The 22,352-nt window shown below is 38.1% G+C and overlaps 1 protein-coding gene across 4 annotated transcripts in view; it reads right to left on the reverse strand.

The window, feature by feature from the left end:
• Nucleotides 1–4,690: 4,690 nt before the first annotated feature.
• The window catches only part of ADGRG6 (adhesion G protein-coupled receptor G6), a 128,091-nt gene continuing 110,429 nt past the window's right edge, over nucleotides 4,691–22,352 (reverse strand). For 2 of the 4 annotated variants that reach the window (XM_064486652.1, XM_064486651.1), the window contains 4 exons: nucleotides 13,013–13,114; nucleotides 12,222–12,374; nucleotides 9,975–10,020; nucleotides 7,536–7,593 (listed from right to left, as the gene is read on the reverse strand). In XM_064486652.1, the coding sequence (XP_064342722.1) occupies nucleotides 10,007–10,020; nucleotides 12,222–12,374; nucleotides 13,013–13,114 (269 nt within the window). In that variant the 3' untranslated portion in view covers nucleotides 7,536–7,593; nucleotides 9,975–10,006. Of the gene's footprint in view, nucleotides 7,594–9,974; nucleotides 10,021–12,221; nucleotides 12,375–13,012; nucleotides 13,115–22,352 lie in introns of all 4 variants that reach the window. The other 2 variants (XM_064486650.1, XM_010983701.3) reach the window with 1 other exon arrangement.

The raw sequence follows: 22,352 nt of genomic DNA on the forward strand, positions 1-22,352 counted from the left end.
GCACGTAGAGGCCCTGAGAGCGCCTCACACAGGTTAGAGGAGTAGACGGCAAAAGGGTAATTGAACACAAGGGGATGCCATGAGATACTGCTTGCACACTATGACTCCGGGTTCATAGTGGCCCCCTGCATCAAACATACACGCTAAGTGAGATATGGGGAAAATTAACGCGAGGATAAGGGAAGAGAATGCCGGAACTTCACGTGCTTTTATTCATTAAAAGGGGATCATGCAAACTAGCAGAACCAATGTTAGGAAAAAGATCCTTTGAAGGAAAAAAGTTTCCAAGTGAATTGCGAATTATTTGGAAGAATGAAAGCCACAACTATGTTAGCAATCCCTTATAGCTTTGAGGGGATAAGGAAGAACAAAAAAAAAACCCCATAATACCCCAAAACCAACCAACATTTTGTAAGTACAAAGTGATTGTTCTGTAACTGTGGCAAAGGCCCTAGTAAAGTATTTCCTAACTCTCGTTTGGACTCATCGCTTGGAATTGCTCCTGAGAAGAAAATGTCCTTTTTACACTCCTGACTACTTCATCTAGAAAACATTCTGTGTATAGAGGTATCTACCACAATTTTTGAAGAAATAAGTTTTTATTAATGTTAACTTGAAGCAGGCTAATCAAAGTAGTGGCAACTTCTATTTGCAGAAACATACCTGGTACTTGAAAAAACGTATCAGGGTGCTAATCTGGTAGCAGATTAGATTACTCTGCTCCTCATCTTTGCATCACAATAGCTGATTTCCTGCTGGCGTGACTCTGTAAACTGGTGTTTAATACAACTTTGGAGATGCTCAGACTCTTGAAAAGGAATCACATGATATATTACATCTTTAAAACGTTCCTTGGATCTCTGACAAGGAGTTCTGTGCTAAGAACTTCCCTGCGTAACTTTTTCTCTAATTTGTGCACACAGCTTTCTCTAATTTGGTTGCAAACCTGGCTGAGGCATCCAGGGCACAGGTAAATAAGCTCTTCTCGCTGCAGGGCACATCCAGCTATGTTTATTACTTGGAACCTATGGGCTGTCTTTCTCACTCAGCCAGCAAGAGACTCAGTGTTGCCCATCTGAGGACAATGCTTGGCAGCTGTCTTCGTATTTCCTGCAGATCAACTTTCTTCTTTCCCACGTGGGCTGTGCAGTGTTGTGACACACCTGGGGGGCAGAAATGGGACTTTTGTACCAAGTCTGGGGGATCATTAATTCCACAGGTTTGCTAACCGAAAATCAGAGCTGTAATTCTGATTTTCACAATGAGTACTGCCTTCCTGCTGGGGTATCTTCTCTTTTGTATTTGAAAGTAAATCTTCCTATTAATTTTATCTGCATAAGATTTCATTAGTGCCCTGAAAGCACTAAAGTGTATGTATAGAAAAGGCATTTATTTTGTAAATTGGAGGCAAAATGCATGTATTCCCTTGAAAAATTCAGACTGAACAAGATCAAATGTCTTGCTTGGCATGTAGATTTTGGGTCTTTAGATTCTGTGTTTAAATAAGTGACTAGCATTTTTATATTTAAAGAAGTTAAAGGGGACAATCACAGTCTAGTGCCGAAAACCTTTTAGCTCTTAACCAGCCTCTTTTATTTACCAGATAAATAAACTGAGGCCTGCAGCAGGCAGGTGACATACTCACGCCACATAGCACAGGCCATTATTAGCAGAGTAAACATTTCCTGAGCATTAGACCAGCGATCTTTCTTCTACATTCTGTGATTCCTTCGGAGTGAAGGGATTTTTGGCTTTAGCAAAATGGGATCAATCCACCTTTGCAAACCTTAAACAACAGTAAGTCTGCATGACTGCTTTCTCCAGCTCTTATCTTTACCAGTGAACAGTATCACAGCTCACCATCCTTCCTTTGTACCGTGGCTTCCTCACTTGTAGAAAGTGCTAGACAGACAGTAATAGAACCCAAGCTAATGAGCCGGTTAGGATCTCACATTTTTCTTTATTTGCAACAAGTTAACCAGAACTAAAACATATTTACCAGAAGTTCCCACAAAGCAAGTCTAACGAATATTGGATTTTGGTTAGCCAATTACCGCCGTTCCCTCAGCAACCTAACGGCCATTCAAGGAAACTGGTGGATTTATCAAGAGGGGATGAAAAGAAATAATTTTCAAATGATCGGTTCGGCATGGTTTCTAAAACATTTCTTGATTTTACATAGTAAAAGTAGATAGAGAAAAATATCCCTGGGTCCCAGATTCCTCAAAGCCTGGCCACGGGGCTCCATGAGGGCCCTCTGTGCTTGTACATTAAATTCCCTAATATTGAAGCCAGTCTGAGCCATAAAGCAGTTCCTAAGACAACTGCTCAAAAGCAGATTTGTGTACTTACCTCAGACTTCAGCTGAACCTAGTTCCTTTTCCAAAACCATTAAAAAGGATGTAGAGTTGATGGCAAACTAAAACTGTCTTGTTCTTACCCTACGTGCCTGTAACCTATAAGGTGACATACAGCAATGGGGGTTAAGTGTCTTAAATAGCATAATGTTAATGCATTTCCCCCTTTACTTAGTGTTTCTAGACCATGCTCTTCCAACCCCCACCACCCACCAAATCTAACGTACCTTGAGATCTGCTTTTCCAAAATATAAAATGCAAATGGACCAGGTAGAGTCCATGTAAATTTCAATTTAATTCAATAAACATTAGCCAAGCACCTGTTCCGCAGCCTGCTCGGTATGCTATCACCTGTGAAAATGATGAGTGTAAACATAACGCAGTGCATTGGACCTTAATATTAATGTCATTCAGTAGAAGAGCCCTGCACATTTGAAAATTAAAAAAAAAAAAACAATAGCACAGTATAAAGTGTCACGTTTAAGTGCTCCAGACATTGTAGGCACTTACTGTTCACTGCTGTTAAGTGTCATGGGAGACAATCCATTAGCTCTAATTTGGCAGTAATGATTACATTTCAGATCTTTACGGAAAAACTGATTATTCTGAGAGTTAAAATAGTTTCAAATGTGTCAGATCTGTCAGTTCAGGCCAATGAATTCCTTGTAGGAAGGTTACAGGGTTGCAGTCACTTACGACACTTGGTCTTTGATTGTTTGATTTCAGACAATGAAGCAGGAGCATGCTGTCATGATCCAGAGATCTTTCTTTTGCTCTGAGACCATTTAAACTCTTTATTCTGTTATTTTCTCACACGGTGTGACTAGACACTATACATATCAATGTTAAATTATATTTAATGTGAATACCAAATATTTTATTCTTACTGACATCCTGAATTTATGAAAAATCATTTAAATTAATCACAGTGAAAATAAGCCAGCCAGAAGATGTAACTTTAAAGACTCAAAAGATTTGGGGGTAGGTCTGCAATTATTCGTCATCTAATTATTCATAAGTCTTTCAAATAAATCAACAAGGTTTGAGGCTTTAGAATATTAAATGTTTGGTTATGACTTTGAAATAAACTAGTTTTTCAAAACGCACCAAATAAAAATATTTTAAGGAGATCATTTGGGGAGTGTACTTGTAAAAGTTATTCTAAGGGCAAACACCATTTATTAATTTGTTTGGTTTAATTTAGCCAAGGATTTGCGTTCCCTGTAGAGTTGTTTCAAATTTTAATTTTACTTAGAGCCCCATCTTGATACCACCCTCCTTACGAGACCCAGCAGGTGAAACGAGCCTCTCACTATTTTAATAAAGATCAAGAAACTCAACACTTCCTCACTCTCTGTCCCTTTGTACCTCCTTGCCTCATCTAATAACCTGTTGTTTAGCCTCAGAAGGAATCAGGAGGGAGGGAAGGAAGAGAGAAAGAGGGAAGAAGTGAGAAAAGCAGGAACATTAGGGAGAGGAAGAGAGAAAGAAAAGAGGGCAGTCAGAAAGGGGGAGAGAAAGAGTTAACGCTTTTATATGGGAAAAGTAAAACGTTATTCAATCGGAAACACAGCCGTTCTTCCCAAATGCTGCATTTATAAAGCCCAATTCCTTCAGATTTTGAAATATTACAACATCGGTCAGCTTGCAAATCAAGTAAGTGTTTCCCACCTACTCCCCGTGCTTTCTAAAGTAACCTGCTGTGTGGCACTGAGATGAAGCTTGAGCAACTGCTGGCCTGTTTTCTTAGCATGGCTTGGCCTGGAGTTGTGAGCGCTGGCTCCGAAGAGCTGATTTAGCAGTGACCATCCGACACGCCTCACAACTTAGCACTAAGCAGGGCTGTGAGCCAAACTGGGCCTTGGCTCTCTGCAGAAGAGAGTTATCCTAAATAATCACGGCAAGAGGAAGTGAGGGGCTCTGTGCCAATCGTGCAAGTCAAGCTGGCTAAAGTCTGTCCTTTCCTAAGCCTCCCACAATGAAAACAGCAACTAGAAATGTGAAAAACATCCCAGGACCTAACTTCTCCATAGTATTATTGATTTGATTCCCTTTTTAAGATGCTGAAGACTTCCCCAAAAGAAACCTACATGACTTTTAATTTGCCACAGAGCTTGGCTTTGCATCAGTCATCTTAAGAAAAATCTAAGAACTTCAAAATGCACTGATCCCCAAGGAACTGGATCTTTGTAAAAAAGTCATTCTTAGTGTTTTGCCAAAGCAGTCCCATGTCACTTGCTTAATCAGTGGCAGGTTATTTTCCAGCTGTCAAATAATCTTTTCCTATTTAAGAGTCAGAAATAAATGTATTCACTCAGAAAGGAATCGAATAATTTGGATCACAAACAACATAAGTATTTATTTGAAAAAGTTTCCATTTAAGTAAAATGGCAAATCAGCTATAGTAGCCTCTTACTACCAATTCTAATTTGCACTCACAGTCACTTTTCATTTATCATATTCAGAGACACTGCTACAGAAAACTATTTCACAAAGTATTTAGAAAAAATATATACAGTCTCTCCAACAGAAAGTTAATTGAAATAACAAAGCCAGGCAATATAAAGCTAAGATATAAAACAAGCTCACATTTATAAACACAAATAAATAAATATGTACAAAAGAGCCTACGTCAACATTGAACAAAGAACAAGCTTTACGACGCAAGTCATGGTGACCAGAACAGACTGCATCTCAGGATCCTAGACTAAGACTCTAATACAGTGTAGTTGTAAAAAAGGAAAAACAAGAAAACAAACAAACAAACAAAACTCCAGAGAGTCTGAGTTGATATTTTTCTTAAAGTTAGGCCAAAACTAAACTTTGGCTCCACAGCTAAATTCCTGCAATTCTGTTCTGACGTGGCAAAATGAAGGTGAGAACCACATGCTTAGAACTGAGGGCTGAATTTGGCTCAGTCTTTTAAATCCACTTGAAAATGTTTCTGTTCAGCTGTTTCTTCATTTTTTCCTTACCTGCTGATTGGAAATTTCTAAAGTGGAGAGGATACTGTTGTCAAATATGAAAAAAAAAAGTTTTTCCAGATCTGGATGAATATGAGTAGAAATCAAAGCTATTTTTAAAGCTATCGCTTAATTACTTTTAGCTAAATAAGCACTTTGGGTAGAAATCTCACAGTAGACAGTTAATTAAATTCTATCATCTCTACGGCTTGGGGGAAAGTATATAAAGGTTAATTTTCACCAAGATGTAACCTCTGCCAAAATAAGCAGCCTGTTAATATAAATGCCTATAGACAAAGATGCGGCTCTACTATAGTGAATCTTAGCGACCTCAGATTTACTATCCTTTCCTACCATCCACACCCCTCCCATGCGAAGGCCAGGCTGGGCTGTGCTCCTGTCTCCCAGGACAGTGTTCCAGGCTGCTGCAAAACCCAACAGTATGAAAACCCATTACCACATCATCTTATCCATTTAAGCCTGGCAAAAAGCTACACGACCAAGATCAACAAAACACAAGCAGCCCCTTGGTCGCCACAAAACCTGCAAGCTCTCCTACGTCTCAGACTGAGAGCTACCTGCTTTCTGCACAGAGGGAAAGGTTCCCAAGGTGCTCGGTTCTGGCTTCTGCCCTTAAGCAGTGTGGTTCTGTCAGAACATCTCGTCTTCTCATCACTTAGGCTGCTACCTCCTGGAACCCGATACATCCCAGGTAACCCAGAGCAAATGTGAAGGTATAGCAGGTACTGAAACTGATTTCTAAGAAACTGGATCTGACTCCATCATTTAAGAACAATTAGAATGTGATTTCTACACATTCACTAGCAAGCATATTACTCAGGATAGTTTGAAAGTTAGGTTAAGCTGCTTAATATTATGCATGGCTTGTACGCAGAAACCTAATGCATAAATAACACACCATCTACTTGCCAGACCTCCTCTGGCTCTCACAATCAGAGGACTTAAGTACAAATAGTTTTTAGACTGGCAGTTGTAGACTCACATGTTCATAAATTATTTCAATTGTGATAAGTCACTCGTATGTCTCAGTTTATATTCTTTGGAACAAAACTCTTGAAAGAGGAAGTAAGAGGCTTTTCATTTGTGCAAATGAAAATATCTTGAAGTCTCTGGAGCAAGGACAAGACCATTGAGTCTCAATGGCTGCTTTTCCTAAAAGGGAGAGACTGCTGTACACAGCATGCCTAATGGAAACCTTCCTTCCTCCCATGAGCCCCTGGCTCAAAATACAGTAGAGAAGCAAACGTAGACGTGTAAGAGGTTCATTCTTCAACTACTGGGAGGTCCACGTTAACAGAACACCAACGCTAAACTTGATTCAAATGTATGGGATTAAACTGTAATTAACGATGATCCTTGAGCTTTCTGTCTTAAGTAGGCTAAGTAAAAGAACAAGGCCTCGCATGAACCAGGTCAGAACTGGGAGAATTCTTTCTTTCTTAAGCATGTTATTGTCTTCAAGCTTAAACACTTGATATAAGAAAAAATTCCCTTCTAAACCTTCAGTCAGATATTCAAATATTCTTTTGTATCTGTGGGTGAAATTTCATTTAAAAAGAGGAAATGAGACTGCATTCGTGGAAACCAGCACTGAGATGGGACTTGCGAGCATCCAAAATAGTTACAAATATCAGCACACCTTTGATTGTTGATAAAGGTGACAAAGCAAATGGCCATTTCCAATCCTACTAGGTGGGGTGTGAGTGAGTGCTAGACTAGGGCTTATCCCTAGCTCTGCCTGTCCCTTGTCCTCTAATTTTCATATTCCACCCCTGAGCCCAATTTCTGATTGGTTGATTCAATTATATACTTTAAAAATCATAATACCCCATGGCTACTGAGTTATGCTGCTCTTAGTACTGAAGTTTCAGTGATGGTGGAAACTCTCCCGTGAAAGAGACACAGTGAAAAGACAGATGGTGAATTTCACAAAAGCCTTCTTCACAAAACACATTCTTTGTATACATGCAGTTACCTAGGTAATGCCACGTTTACATCTGCTAGTCCGAGTTTTCACTGCGTACACATCTTCACGTTTGTGCACACGGATTCCTCTTTCTTATACCAAAGATATTAAAACTTTGTGCTGTGGCTGAAGGTGTCTGACATGATAATATTTTTATAAAAATTATCTGAATGAGAACTGCAATAACCCTTGACCTTATCAATAACCTGATGGACAGGAATGATTGATGTTTGTTCTCCATCAGCATGGGTCAGTTTTGATGAGGACTTGTCCATGGAAGCATTATCTGCAAGAAATGATACAAGAAATTAGGCTGCAAGATGAGCTGGTGACATGCCTCAGGGCCACCCATACTGGACGCTTTATTTTGCACATTAAAGAGGATCACAAAGGAAATGAAGTTCTGGGTCTCAACAGGTAGTAGGCAGCACTAAAATCTCATGTTTTTCATCTTCAAAGTGCATTCCTGCATATGAATGAATGTTAACGTGCCTTCTAGTAATTTGTGTTGGGGTTTGTTTTAAGAAATGTTCTTGTGAGTGGTATTTTTCAAAGAGCCAGTGAATAGAATGATCAGAAAATTGCTGCAAAAATATATGTGGCGAATGACTCAAACCAAGTAGTGACAGATTATGTAACAAGTGAATTGAAAGATGCTGAAATATTCATGGAAGAATTGATATGACGTCTAAGATATGTTTTCAAAATAACACAGGGAGGGAAAAATGGGTAGGTGGCTATGAATTGATAGGTACAAGGGGGTTCATTATCTTATCCTCTCTATTTTTTTTATATACGTGTGATATTCTTCATAATAAAAATTTTAGTAAAATATAATTTAAAGGATTTTGGAAAAGAACAGTGAATTAAAAAAAAAAAGGCTATCTTGAACACATTTTCTCATTGTTTTTAGCTTGTGAAATTGCAATATAGAAAAAAAGCATCTTTTACTAATGATTTTTAAATTATAGAAATCAAACTTTTCTTTTTTTTTTAACAAAACTTATCTTTATTAGAAATACTTTAAGTATATGCTTTCATTAACTATGTTACAGTCTCATGATGTTACTTCTGGCAGCAATAATATCAGAGCAACTGATAGTAACAAAGTAATACTAGTAATAAAGGACTGCTAAATACATTTCTGTTCTGAATTTCTCAGTATCATATATTTTAACATTTTTATAGACCCAAATCTTTCTAAAACTGGCTCAGGTAGTACCCTGAGAATTGGCCTACGTACCTTATGGATATCTTGTAAGTATCTGCTTTGCTCTCTCTCCCAACACGTTTTAGAGAAAAACTGTATCTCAAAGTTAACCACAGAGATTTCACATCCATGGAGGAGTAAACATGACCTTCTGCAAAGTACCCAGTTCCCTATAGCTTTATCCTCTCTAGTCACTGCGGGAGAGGCAAAACCTTTGTCATGAAAAACTGCTTCTAGGAATCCTGGCTCCAAAACTGGAATGTTTATTCCAGGTGTTTTATGTTTTGAGTACATTGGACCCAGTATGTGACATAACATTAAAAATCCATAAATAATTGGTAAAACTATCATCACTGTATCTATTTCCTTTGGAAACAACTCATTGTACAGCTTTTTTCTTGTGTTGGAGCAGATGCTAAATAAAACGAAGGCTAAAACAGAAAACGGTGTGTTCATCCCACTAAAGGAAGCAAGAGAGAATAGATGGTTTATGGGAAGAGTGGGCAGACTGACGCCTGGTGGAATGATCACGTCCCAGGATTGATAAGGAAAAGGCTCAGGGAGTCATTTTATAAGGGCCCCTCCCCCTTTAGCTCTCAGCAAGCTGATTGGTTCTGTGCTTTCCTTCAGTCCATATGTTCACTAGCCATTGGTTTTCTGTTGGGAATTTCTCTGTCAACTGAAATCTCAATAATGAACAATATGTACTTGATATTTTTAGAAAACCACACATCTTCAAAGAAACATCATGCTTCATTAACAACTTTCAGGGGCATGTACTTTTTAGAGATTTTGACCAGCTCCATTCCAAATATGTGACCCAATTTTTTGAGTCTTCACAGACTAATAAAGTAAAATTCTGAGCAAGGTCTGTATTTCAATATATATGCTGTTCCCATTCCTCTGGATAGCTACTATATTGTGGACAATATAGACTTTGATTATGGCTGCAAGTCTGAAAACCAGGGGCTAGGGAAATGAACTGTTATTTGACCTATGCTGAAATTTCAAGCAGATAAAAGTCCTCAAAAAGCAGGCTTGGAATTAACTTTTTTATGACTTCTATGAATGTACCATGACATATCTAGTCATTCATAAAAGCAGTGAAAAATTAAAGAAGTTCACTCCTTTCCATATCAAACCTCTCAAGTACTGCTTTTTTTTTCTTCACATTATTTTACCTGAGATGTGACCCACTAACTCCAGAGCATGGTACATTTCCTAGAAGGAGCAGCTTGCAGACACCCCCATGCAGAGAAGAGCGGCCACAGCACAGGACCATTTGAAATTTCAGAAATTCCAGCTCAATGCAGGAATGTCCTTGTGCTCGCTGAGAAGTATTGTAAAGAACAAGCAATTTTGCTGGTGCAGCAAGAGTCTTAAGTTTAACCCATGCAAATATTGTCCTATTAACCTTGCAAAAAATTCATGCATTTAAAAAAGCAGTAAAAGTTTACCTGAATGATCCACTTTTGTTGAAGCAATGCTCTTAGAAGACATTATCTACACCATAAACATATGAATTTCTAGATCAATTCCAAGAAATAAACCATCTAGATATCCATGATGCTACGTGGTGACTTCCTGCATACCCCGACCCAAGCACCCCAGCTGTCCCGCTGAGGCTATCTACGTCAGTTGACTGCAAACCAGAATTTATTCTCTCATGGAAATAACGTCATATAGCTGACTACATCCTTATATTAGTTGACAAGAATCCATTTAGCCAACCCTCTGTATCTGAGGTTCCTCTATATCTGCAGTTCTGTACCCATGGATTGAGCCAACTACGGATCGTGCAGTCTTCTTGTATTTACTACTGAAAAAACCTGCATATGAGTGGACCTGTGCGGTTCAAACCTGTGTTGTTCAAGGGTCAACTGCTAAAAGACATTTTGTGCCAGGGAACTACCAACTAGGTAGAAAAATCTGTCTCAGACTATATACCTGTTATCAATTTTTTTTTTTTTTTACACAGGTATTTCAAGCAGGGGTGCACAGACCTCTTAATTTTAGGCAAAACTGCAGGACTCAAAGGCTGCCCTTTCTTCTGGAACAGTCCAGAGCTTTTATTCAGTTTCCAAAAATGTCCCTGACTCCCAGACACTTTAAGAACTCTCCAAAGTTGCTCCAAGTTTCCAATCTTTCTTTAACTAATTTTGGAATTAAAAAACTCTCAACACATTCAAACTTTTTTCCACAGTGCTATCTTAAATCCCAGGCAGCAGCCATACCAGTGGTGCCAGCAGGGACGTGTGAGAGGAGTCAAATATACAGAAGGGTCATTTGAAATTCAAGCATTTGCAATGAGAACATTTACAGACAATCACATACATCACTTTCTACCTGCAAAAAGCCGAATATGAATCTCTCTTTTTGGTGCCACTTGCCTCCACTTATGTTTATCAGCTAAACAAATTCAAAATTTTAAAGTTATTTCCATTATCCTCATTTCAGAATCATCTTTCATTAGGAAAGTGCTGGATGCTGAGTGTTGACAGCTGTTTGCTTGAGGTTTATTTAGTATTTAAAAGTAGCAATTCTGCTATTTTTGATTGAAATTATTAAAAATTATACCTTTTTATACCACTAACTGGCTATCAAGTACTGTAAACTAGTCTTTACAGGCATATGTCATTTTATTGTACTTCATTTTGTTGCCTCTTTGCAGATACCACAGTTTTTGTAAATTGAAGATTTGTGGCAACCCTGTGTTGTCAGATGATGGTTAGCAGTTTTTTTTAAGCAATAAAGTATCTTCTAAAATTAAGGTATGTACATTTTTACGTAATTATACCGCACACTTAATAGACTATAGTGTAGTGTAAACATTACTTTTATATGCACAGGGAAACCAAAAAAATTTATCTGGCTCTCTTTATTCCAAATATTCGCTTTATTATGGTGGTCTGAAAGCAAACTTGCAGTATCTCCGAGGTCTGCCTGCATTTGCGTATTGTCTTCAGGATTGTTCACATACATGCTCAGTGTCAGAAAGTGTGGTCGTTGTATATATCATGAAGATTCAGGTGATGAACAAAGACACGGTGTTTCTCACCGTCCTGTATCACTTTCTAAATATGATGCTCTCTATTCTCTCATATTTAATTAGAGATTCAAAGATCAATTGCCAGTAATGCTTTCAATGGTTAAGGACTTGAGTATTCTTTTTCTTTTTTCTTATTGAAGTAATTGATATATGAGTGTATTAACTTTAGGTGTACAACATTGTGATTTGATATTTGTATATATTTCAAAGGACTAAAATCTTATCTGTAATATACATCCTGGATGATGTTTCTTCCTGTTCCCATGCCAACTTGCAAAGTAACTTACAAACTATGTTGAAATAATCTGCAACTCAATTTCTGTATTTTTTAAATAAAAACACATAGCTTTTTAAACAAAATACCTTTTTTTTTTTAAGGAAACCTAAGTTTTAAAGCAAACGAAGTTACAAAAATATTCAGAGTTAATGATATTATGGTCATATAGGTTCAATTGATTGTAAAATTTTAAAAAAGACAAAAAATTCATAACGGTGCTGGCTAAGGTCTTCAAACAGATTTTGATTTTCATAAATCTAAAATAAGCACCTAATGGGCACTGTGATCTTTTAATCTTCGTGACATGCCAATCCTCGCAATGAAAACAGGACAGGAACTGTACCAGAGAACATCTCTACCACGGCCAGAATGACTCACCAGTGTGGCTATTCCTTTTGAAGTAGGTGGTAGAGCTGGATTTAGATTTGGATGTAAGGTAGGTTGAGTTAGATCCGATGGAGCTTGACGACAAAGATTTTCCTAGATTATCAGAGCTTTTCTTGATGATATTGGTAGCTGTCTTACTCCAGTCTGAAAGAAATGACATCTCTCCATGAGCCTGCTTCAGGGGGAGTACACCCTGCCCTGAAGGATCATCACCATGTTATTTAAGTAGCTGATTTACAGCATTAGATGTTCTGATCTGCTGGCAGCGGCTCAGAGAAGACACTGGCACATACACAATAAAAACAGAAGTAACAGAGAGCTTTCTCACTTTGACCTTGTGTTTAAAATTTCACTTTAATATCTGAAGGGTGAGAAGTAACCAGTGATGGTTAAAAAAAAATTGGAAGTTTTCTTCAAGGATATTTTTAAATTGAGAAAAATCTCTTTGCCTAATAATGTAACTGAGGACTTCAAAAATGTGGAAAGGTGAGTATGGTACGGGGGATATCTCAGTTGTTAAATTAGACATAAAACCTTGGGCAACTCCACCTGTCTGGAGTTCATACTTCTCCTTTGCAAAATAGGAGGGTCGGGCCCAGCGTCCTCAGATCTCTTGCAGTCCTGATATTCCAAGTCTCCAGCTAAATAAGCATCTTCACATCCGCCACCTTTACAACTTTCTATCGTTGGGACTGTGTTGCTCTGACAATGGGAGAGACCAAACAGGAAATGTTTCTGACTACTCTTAGATGTAAAAACCAATGACCAACATGCCCCTTTACCTGAGTTGTCTGCTAGCCGGAATCTACCACAGCAGAGATGCCGCCTCCACTGTTTCTGAACATTCTCCTTCATAGCGCAGTGGAAGATAAATATAAACAACCCTGGGATAAGGAAAAATATAAACACTTAAGCCAAAGGACACATTTTTAAAGGCAAATCTTACAAAACACATGGATTCACTTTAATTAAGTTCTTTTTTACATCCAAGTCACTAAAAAACAAAAATCCTAAGGAATCTTGAAGATGCTTTAATCCTTTAGAACAGAACACAGAGGCTCAGATAAAACTAGAACAATTACATGGATCTAACTCTGCTTTTGTTCTGTTTAGTATTCATTATGACTTCACCTAAAGACGAAGCTGAAGTAGGCAATATTCAGCTTACGAGGCATTAAATATTTCCCTTACATTTGTTTTAAAATTATGTGAAAACATTTCACAAAATTTACAGAAAAGGGAAAACTGAAAACATCCATGAGCTTGTCATCTATTTCAGTTTGTGTGTTCTAAGCTCTTTTATGTAAGCAGATTATTGTATGTTTAGGCCATAGAAAAGTGGTATTTTTACAAATCAAAAATGGCCTCAAATCAGCAAAGTCGTGTGGCTCCACCTGGTCTGCTTTAGTTTCTCAACATTTTAGTGTAGAAATACTCCTGTATTGTGAAGCCGTCTTCATATTTATAATCACTCCCTGCACCTATCAAAAACTAACTGTATCACTTTGCTCTTGGAGTCAACCCCTTTTAACTTCTCAGGGAATTTGCTCATCAATTTCTCCCTCTATTCATCTATACTTGATTATTCACGTTACTTATAAGCATATTCTAGTAACTCTCTTTTAAATAATTGAATAAAAATGTTCTCTTTTAACCCCCAATCTTATTCCAACTTCAACATCTTCATTCTCTTTCTCAATAAAACTTCTTGAAATGGCTAACTTTTGCTGTCTCGAAGTTTTCCCGTTTCTTCTCTTCTCAACCCGCTCCAAGTAGGCTACTACCTACATGTACGAGGCCACCACAGCTGCTCTTGTAAGGTCAGGGGGATGCCCACGCTGCTACCTGACTTTTCATTCCTGTGTTACTAGACCTTCCAGCAGCAGTCAGTACAGTTGACCATTCTCTCATTCTTGAAATACATTCTTGACGTCATTTTCTCCTAGGTTTCTTCTTAATTTGCTTCCTGGTCTCTGCAGCAGATCACTCGGCTTTACTTTTAAAGGTTGACATGTCTATGACTCAGTCCTGGATTTCTCTCTTCTCTATGGCTACACTCTCCCAATTCGCAGTCATGCCATACAAATACCATACACTAACTTTTACATGTGTCCCCATTCCCTTCTCTCCCCAACACCACCAGGATTCCAACCCAGACTGCTTGCAGGACGTCTTCACTTGCCTGTATCTCCATTTCACAGCATCTCAAACCCTTGATGTTCTAAACAGAAGTCCTCTTCATCATTACTCTCAAACCAACTAACCAAACTCATTCCTGCCCAATAATTTGAAAACTCTTCCTTCATATCTTTCCATAACAGGTTCCTACCTATCACTTAAGTCTCAGACCAACTTTTAACTCTTCTAAGAAGCCATCATTAACCATTTATTTGTATTTTAATTTTTATATTTTAGCCTCTACTCACATCCTTGCACATACTTATTTTTGTTATGGTACTTGATATTCTCGTATTCCTCATTTACTCATTTATTTCTTTGCTTGATTGTCTCTTGCTAGTAAACAATAAGCTCCAAGAGCACAGGGATGTTTGTCTACCTGGTGCTGTACATGCTATTCCCAGAGTGACGCCAGCAATTAAGCCGGAACTCCGTGTTTGCTGAATGAATGAACAGTAACGACGACGAATCACTCTTGTAACTCTTGTGGCTGATTCTCTTCTGGGTTTGGCTTGTCTGGTCATCAGTGAGTGCCTGACACTTAGTAGGTGTTCTATAAAGTCCTAATGAAGTTACTGGTTGAAAATGGTTACATATGTTGACTCGCAGCGGAATGCCATTATGAAAACACTAAGTTTTGGTCATTGATTTCAAATGGACAACTAGCCTATTAAAAAAATCCTGGGAAATTCAAACACATTTATCTCTGAGAAGTACAAATAAGGCATTCAATGACCCAAGTGAAGTAATATTAGTAATCAGTAATATTACCATTTTATTTATTACTATTACATCATATATATATTTATAAGTAAAATACTATCATTTATTATATTATTTTTAATAATACATTCTAGTTACCTAGTTATTTGTCTAAGATGATATTAGATAGGGTGGGCAAGTTCTCGTTTTAAAAGAAAGCCCTAATAAACATCAAACAAATTGCAATCATTCAGAAAATACACACACACACACACACAGCCCTCCAGAAGGTCCCTACACTGCAGACGGGGAGGGAAGCTGGGTTGGGGAGGAAAAGCAGGAGACAGGGTACCCTCTTGCAGCCTGGCCTAAGCTCCCCTGGGCATGACAAGCCTGGGGGCAGGGGAGAGGGGCTTTTTTCCACACTCATAACCCCTCAGAATCAGGACCTGCAGAAGGATCCACCTTCCCATGGACGAAGGGTAGACACGGGGTTTAGACCTCATCTTCACACTCTGCCTAAATCCAATTGGCTTTCAAAGCCTTCCTACACCTACAACCCCAATTCCCTACTCTGTCTGCTAATACAGAAAATCCCTTTAACAAGCACACATGCTCTGTAACACTGGTAGTGCGAATAACCAAAGAGTAACAAACAAAACGTGAGTTGGTTTACAGATCCTTTCAAGTTTTTAAGAGGCGGTGGCGGCTGCAGAGTAAAAAGAGCAGAGGACATGGAAGTTTGAGGTAAGGTCACCACAGGTTTTAGATGAAGGAAGCTGCGGTTTGAGAAGAGGGAGACTTCTGCCTCGGGTTTATATTCTATTTTTGTTAACTGGGGCAGAATTAGCAGAATTTCTTCTTGAAGGTATTTTTGTCCTGCAGCTGAAAATATAGCTAACCATGTGTTTTTAAACAACTGTTTAACAAAATCACGTAGCTAGAAAAGATTATAAACTCCAACTATGGACTTTCGTTCTCAGGCATTACTCCAGGCATTAATCCCTATAGAGCCTCCACTGAACAGATGATTTTCTTTCAGTTGAGGGCAGAAGGTAAAATCTGCTAGACGTTGCTTCGCTTAACACTCAGTTTTTATAAATGTCATACATATTGGAGGAAAAAACTTCAGAACATATGTCTGGTATTTTGAGGACACTGGAAGAGAACTAGTTCTTGGATTTCTTCTTCGACCTAGCTGGGAAGCTGAAAAGTGAATTATTTTGAGTATCTGATGCTGACCACAGTCACATAGGAGAGGTTAAAGGTAAGAAAAACTGACTTAGTAAAACAGTTTGTTAGCTTGTGCATGCTGCTCTAAATCATAATTACATAGCATTAGATGACAGTGTCTACTTTTAAGCAATCTGTAAATATACAGGCGTTCAGTAAGTTTAAGAGACACTGGTATATAAATTAGATTCAAAATCTGATACATCGCCTCTAAAATTATGTGATCGAAGTCATTTACATGCTCCATCTCCCACTATGAACTGTGATGTTACAGAACAAAAGTAGATAATAGGTATGAGAAATTAGAATTCTTTGGAGTAAATTTATTTTAAAATTTCAAGGTATTATGCAGATTCTTTAGCCGGAAGATATGTTTCCATTTTAAACCAGAATTGGATTCTCATGATAGGTTATTTTACTATTTGTAGTAACTAGCCCTTTTCACATCAATTTAAATCAGTCTGGCAATAAATATTATACCGAAAGTATTTTAGGACAACACATCCCTTTTAGGGTTCAGCTGTGGGAAAGGCGATAGGTACCCGCATCTGGGCAAGCACACACACGCACTAGGGGGAGAAATTCTGAATACTTCAGGAAGGCAGAGGAAAAAATGCAGCAGGAGAGCCAAGGGCACTTGGAGGCCAAAGAGAGAAAACAGAGGGCTGGTCCCGCTTCAGTTTTGAGGGTTTTGTTTTTTTTTTTTCCATCTACTTACAGATCTTGGTGCCAGAAGCAGAACTTAAAATCACGAAACTTTAGAGTTCTATGCTGACACCCAAGGGAATCTGATTTTTTATCCCCATCTCTTCTCTCTTTCTGTCAAATGTTTTCCCTTTGAGCATCTTTATGTCAAGCCAGGCACCTCAAAGAGGCTCTTCTTACCACCTGGAAAAATATGCTCTTCCAGTTTTCTGGAAAGGGCTTCAAGCTGCGACCAGAGACCAGGGTAATTGGCTTTTTTTTACTCCTCACAGAGCCTTGCAGCTTTATTTAACTGACCAGGGAGTATGGAACCCTGCCCATAACAGCTGGACACTAAAACGGCTGAAAGGACCAAGTTCAGAGCTAAAGTCTGAAAACAGGCTGGTGCTCATTTCATGACGGCCCTTTTTGGGTGAATTTTAGCCTGAAAAACCACCACTTGGGTGAATCTAAGCCAAAGTTCCTTAGCAATAGTTTCTTCAGCTTGATAACTGCTTTGATTCTTCATTTTACCCATATGAACCCAGACTGCAAGCTAGAACAAGAACAAAAAGTTCAGCTTCTTTAAATGAACAAATTCCTAACCACCAGTCCTCTACCTGCTTATCCCACCCTCCCCGCCTTCCTTTTACCTCCATCGTTCACTAACCAGAGGTATCTGCTCACTTTCAAAAATAATTTAGAGCAATACATGACTTTAAGATGTTTTAATTCTCAGTAAATTTTGCAATTTTCTCATTAAAAATAAATGGCCTTTCCAGCGGTCATGGAGGAAGGGTGTTTCGAGTACACGGGAAAGAGGGCCTGCCTGTGGGTCCCGGCAGGAAGGAGACGTCATGGGCTCCACCTGGCCGAGTCCCCCTGGAAAAGCACACCCCAGGCCAAGACTGGTTCAGAAAATATGGTGAAGGCACAGCTAAGAGGGTGCTTCGTGGAGTGAGAAACATTCTGAGGAATCTCATCAAGTAATAGATTGCATTTTTGGTATCAAGTCCTTTCAGCTACCTTGTAACACATCCATGTAGCACATTTGGAAAAAAAAAAAAAAGCCTCCTTCTAAAATATTGGTGTTGTAGCCACTGTAGATGGTACAGGCTTGTGTTAAATTTTAATCTTTATAAGACTTATTTAACTATTCATTTAGGAAAAAAAAAAAGACATCCTTAGCCTCAGTATTTCGGGTAGGAATTTGGCTCCAACATAGAATTCACTCTCTTTGGTTGATTTTGGCAAAGATACGTGGCTTTCTGGGGCAGATGTAAAATAAGTAGCCAAAGGGATATTCTCAGATCTTTAGCCTGATTATCAAAAGGTTTTAAAAAATTACCCAGGAACAGTATTCCTTGGATATGAAAATGAATGCTATATAGTAAAATTCGGGGAAGCACATATTGTCATTCTTTTACTGTCTACAAACTCACTTTTAAGAAGTCTGATGAAGGAAAGAAACAGAACCAACACCTTAGTTTCTCATTTCCTGAGTTCTTTACCAACTAAAAGACACTGACACTTTGAGCAGGCTCCCCATCAATACATTCCTACAAACGATCCAAGTTGATTTTTCTTAGCCTGAATAATAAAGATCCAGAAACACAGTGAAGGGGAAGACTGCAGATACAGACAACTCCAGGAACATGAGATGGAATCAATCAAGAATTAATCAGACCTGTAGAGTGCATGCTTAGTATACAAAAGGTCCTGGGTTCAATCCCCAGTACCTCCATTAAAAAAAAAAATGAATAAATAACCAAACAAATAAACAAACAAACAAACCTAATTACCTCCCCCTCCAAAAAAATGAATCAAACCAGGTGTTTGGGCAAAAAAGGATACATGCTCTGGATAACTGATCTTTGACCAAAATGATCTCGGTAACACCTGAGCTTCCCAGCAAGCCTGAGTCCACAACTTCCAACAGCTCACAGGTTCTGCTGTCACTCAGAGGCAGCCAGCTGGCTGCAGGGCTGGGGATCTCCAGGGTTTACGGTTCTCTTGGGGAACCTCTTGAATTCTCCTTTCATACCACAAGGTGCCCTTGAGAAAATTATTTCCTGTGGCACAAAACACTATGCCAAAAGACGAGTAATTGATTTCCTTGCAGTGTGTAATGTCTTGGCCCATATGATGTCGTTTCAGATGTTATGGGTTTAGAGGTGGTTCCTCTCTTTACCTTGGCGCCGATTCACCGTGTGTGTTATCTGTGTGACTATGGCCCAGCTTCACTGTCAGGAGGCTCCTAACTCATAAATCGATTTAATTTTCTTAGTTTACCAATAGGATTAATAATAGTAATAATAATAATTTCTGTAAATGATTTTTGCTGAGTAAGAGGGTAAATTCCCAGTTATTCATTAAATGTACATTTACTAACAGGTTTTCTTTTAAATGGACGTAGATATCCACTCTCTAGAAACTAGAAATAAAATTCTAGAAATAAAAAACTGAAAGGGCAGTAATTTGCTTTATGTTTTTGCTGAGGATTTGTCACCTAATAATGCGCTTTTCTATCCATATATACTATATTATAAATATTACATTGTCGAATTCAGACTGATCTTGGAAAGTCATTAACTCTTCTAAGCCTCTTTCTTCTCGATGAAATGGAGAGAATACCCTGTTTCTTGGGTACCTACTTTTCAGACTCGCTGCAAGAAGTCTGTGACATCAGATCACAGATGTTACGTGAAAGCGCTTTGTAAACCATAATGCACTATGCAAATATAAGTTGTTTCTGTTGCTCTGGGTATCTTGATGTCACCACACTAATTAATGGCAATCATGATCTCTGAGTAGACTCATAAAACCCTTCTGTGTTCACCAGGGCAACTTCTACTTGCAGAACCACATGCTGCATCGCATTATGCTGTCATACATACGTACAGAAGATGGGCTGATCATGCCTGAGACTATTAACCAATATTGTTGCATATGCACCGACAGAAAAGGAAAGTTAAGGATTAAGCTCTTGGTACGGGTTAGACTTTAGATCTTGGTGAACTTGTACAGAGAGTTAGACTTCCTTATGTACTGGAGAAGGCTAATCTAATTGATAGTGTGAAACACTTTGGTACAGTTAATGAAAAAATACACAATCTGAGATACTGTTCAGCACTTGTATGGCATGCATGTGCTGCATCTCAGAGCAACAAATCAACCCTCCACGTATATCAATATCACTGAGGGACACAGATGCCCAAGAGGACCTGACTCTGGCCAAGTTCTTCTCAACAACCAGAGAATTGCTTTGTACTTCTTTATGATAAATTACATTATATTTCTCGAAGTAGAAGCGAATGTTCTCAGGCATGTAAGTTATGGTGTATTTTTACCAAACATCTGTTCTTTTTTGAATAGCAATTTGTATACCATATAATTTTCTCAAGTTGTATTCTTTAGAAGAATTAAAATTTCTAATACAATGATTTGCCAGGTTCATCCTAGGAAAGCAGCAAAGATAGCAAACGGAGTTAGAAACATAATTGCACCGTTTTAAGAGAAGGTATATTTATCTTTTCATTTTAGAATAAAAAATTCAATGAAATGATTAATATATAACTTAATAAAATGAAGTAGGTAAGAAAAAAAGAACAAAACAATATACTGTGGAAAACAGGAAACTTGGTTTCAGCCTGGATCCAAGTGACTGCATTTGCTTATTCAAATTGGTAAATTTTAGTTAGAGCCACACAAATTATAGTAATTTTATGATATCCATTTAACATGACTTTTGACAATTAAATTATACAGTTATAAGTGCACATAAAAATAAAAATACATATAAAAATAAAAATACTTATTGAAAATAAACCAAAACACCTAAAACAAAAATACATGTATAAAATTTTAATGTATAAGCTATACAAATGTATGTGAGTACTGACATAATTATACATTTATATGTGGGTTTGTACACACACACACAGACATACATATTTCTAAGAATCCAGAGAAAGAAAATAGATTTTTAACATATTCAAACTGAATTTTTGAAATCATACACAACAGTGAAAAGAAATCTACTAGCAAAAGCCACTCCTCTGCCACATGCCCTGACATCACTGCAGACCTAGCTCAAACACATGCTGTCCTCATGGGTCCCACCTCTCTAACACTACAGAGTGACTGTGACCCTGCTGCTTTTTAGATGCTCAACGAACAAGCTAAACCTGAGATTAAAATTCATTTTGGCATAGTTTTAGGTTTCAGAATATTGCATTACATTCTAAATCTCTGGCCATTGCGAAGTTTCATAATAACAGGCTTCAATTAACTATAATATGGCATTAGCACGAAGACCTCTTACCATAATCACCATAGAAAAATAGGAGTTTAATGACCAAACCAACAATGAGCATTCTGTAGTAGCATACTTCCTAAACTTCTCTCGACTGCTCATGTATCCATAGCTCTCCCATCCCTACCAGTCTAATGCACTGTACCATCCTGCTTTACCCGGACCTGTGCAATAGCCTCTTATCCACAGACACTGCTGAGCTATTCTAATCCACTCTCCGCATTATGTCCAGCCTCTGATCACATCCGATCGTATCATTCCATTGGCTTTTGAAGACTTCCAAATGCTCTTACAAAGATCAAGATGCAGGGCCTTCTGGTCTAGCCGCTGCCTCCTTTCTGTATCACACCCACTGCTCCGTCACTCTCCTTTTCTTTATTGGTTCTCAGGTTATATGATCTTTCTTTTCATTCCTTGAGTATATGCTTTAATCACCAACTACAGCACACTTTTTGCACATTAAGTGCCCTCGATCTGCAATAATTTCCCCCACTCCTCCCACCTTTCACCTAGTTAATTCCTGTTGATCCTTCAGATTTCAGCTTCGACATCATCTCTTCTGTCATGTGCTCTCAACACCACCATGTATATACTTCCTATAGTGATGTATTTGATTAATATATTATATATTTATATATATATATATTATATATATTATATATATAATAATTCCTACTAGAATGTAAGCTCCGTGAGGCAAAGAGATCACGTCACTTTTTTTTTTTTTTTTTTTTGCTGGAATAAAGAATATCAGAAAGAAAAGAAGTCAACACACTGTAGTTTGCCTAAGTTCAACCTGAGTTCATTAGACATTCACTGAATTGTCTCTAAATTTAAACTGTCTAAATTCCACATGCTTCTTTTAATAAAGAATATATTTTTAACAACAACCCAGCCTCTCATGGAAAGTTCCAAAAATGACGCAAATAAAAACCATTAAATGACGTTCCATAGTGTCCTGAGAAGTTTCTGTACAAGCCTGACCAGTGAGGAACTGTTGGTAGACTCAT

This window comes from Camelus dromedarius, chromosome 6, assembly GCF_036321535.1.
Source record: "Camelus dromedarius isolate mCamDro1 chromosome 6, mCamDro1.pat, whole genome shotgun sequence".
Lineage (NCBI taxonomy): Eukaryota > Metazoa > Chordata > Mammalia > Artiodactyla > Camelidae > Camelus > Camelus dromedarius.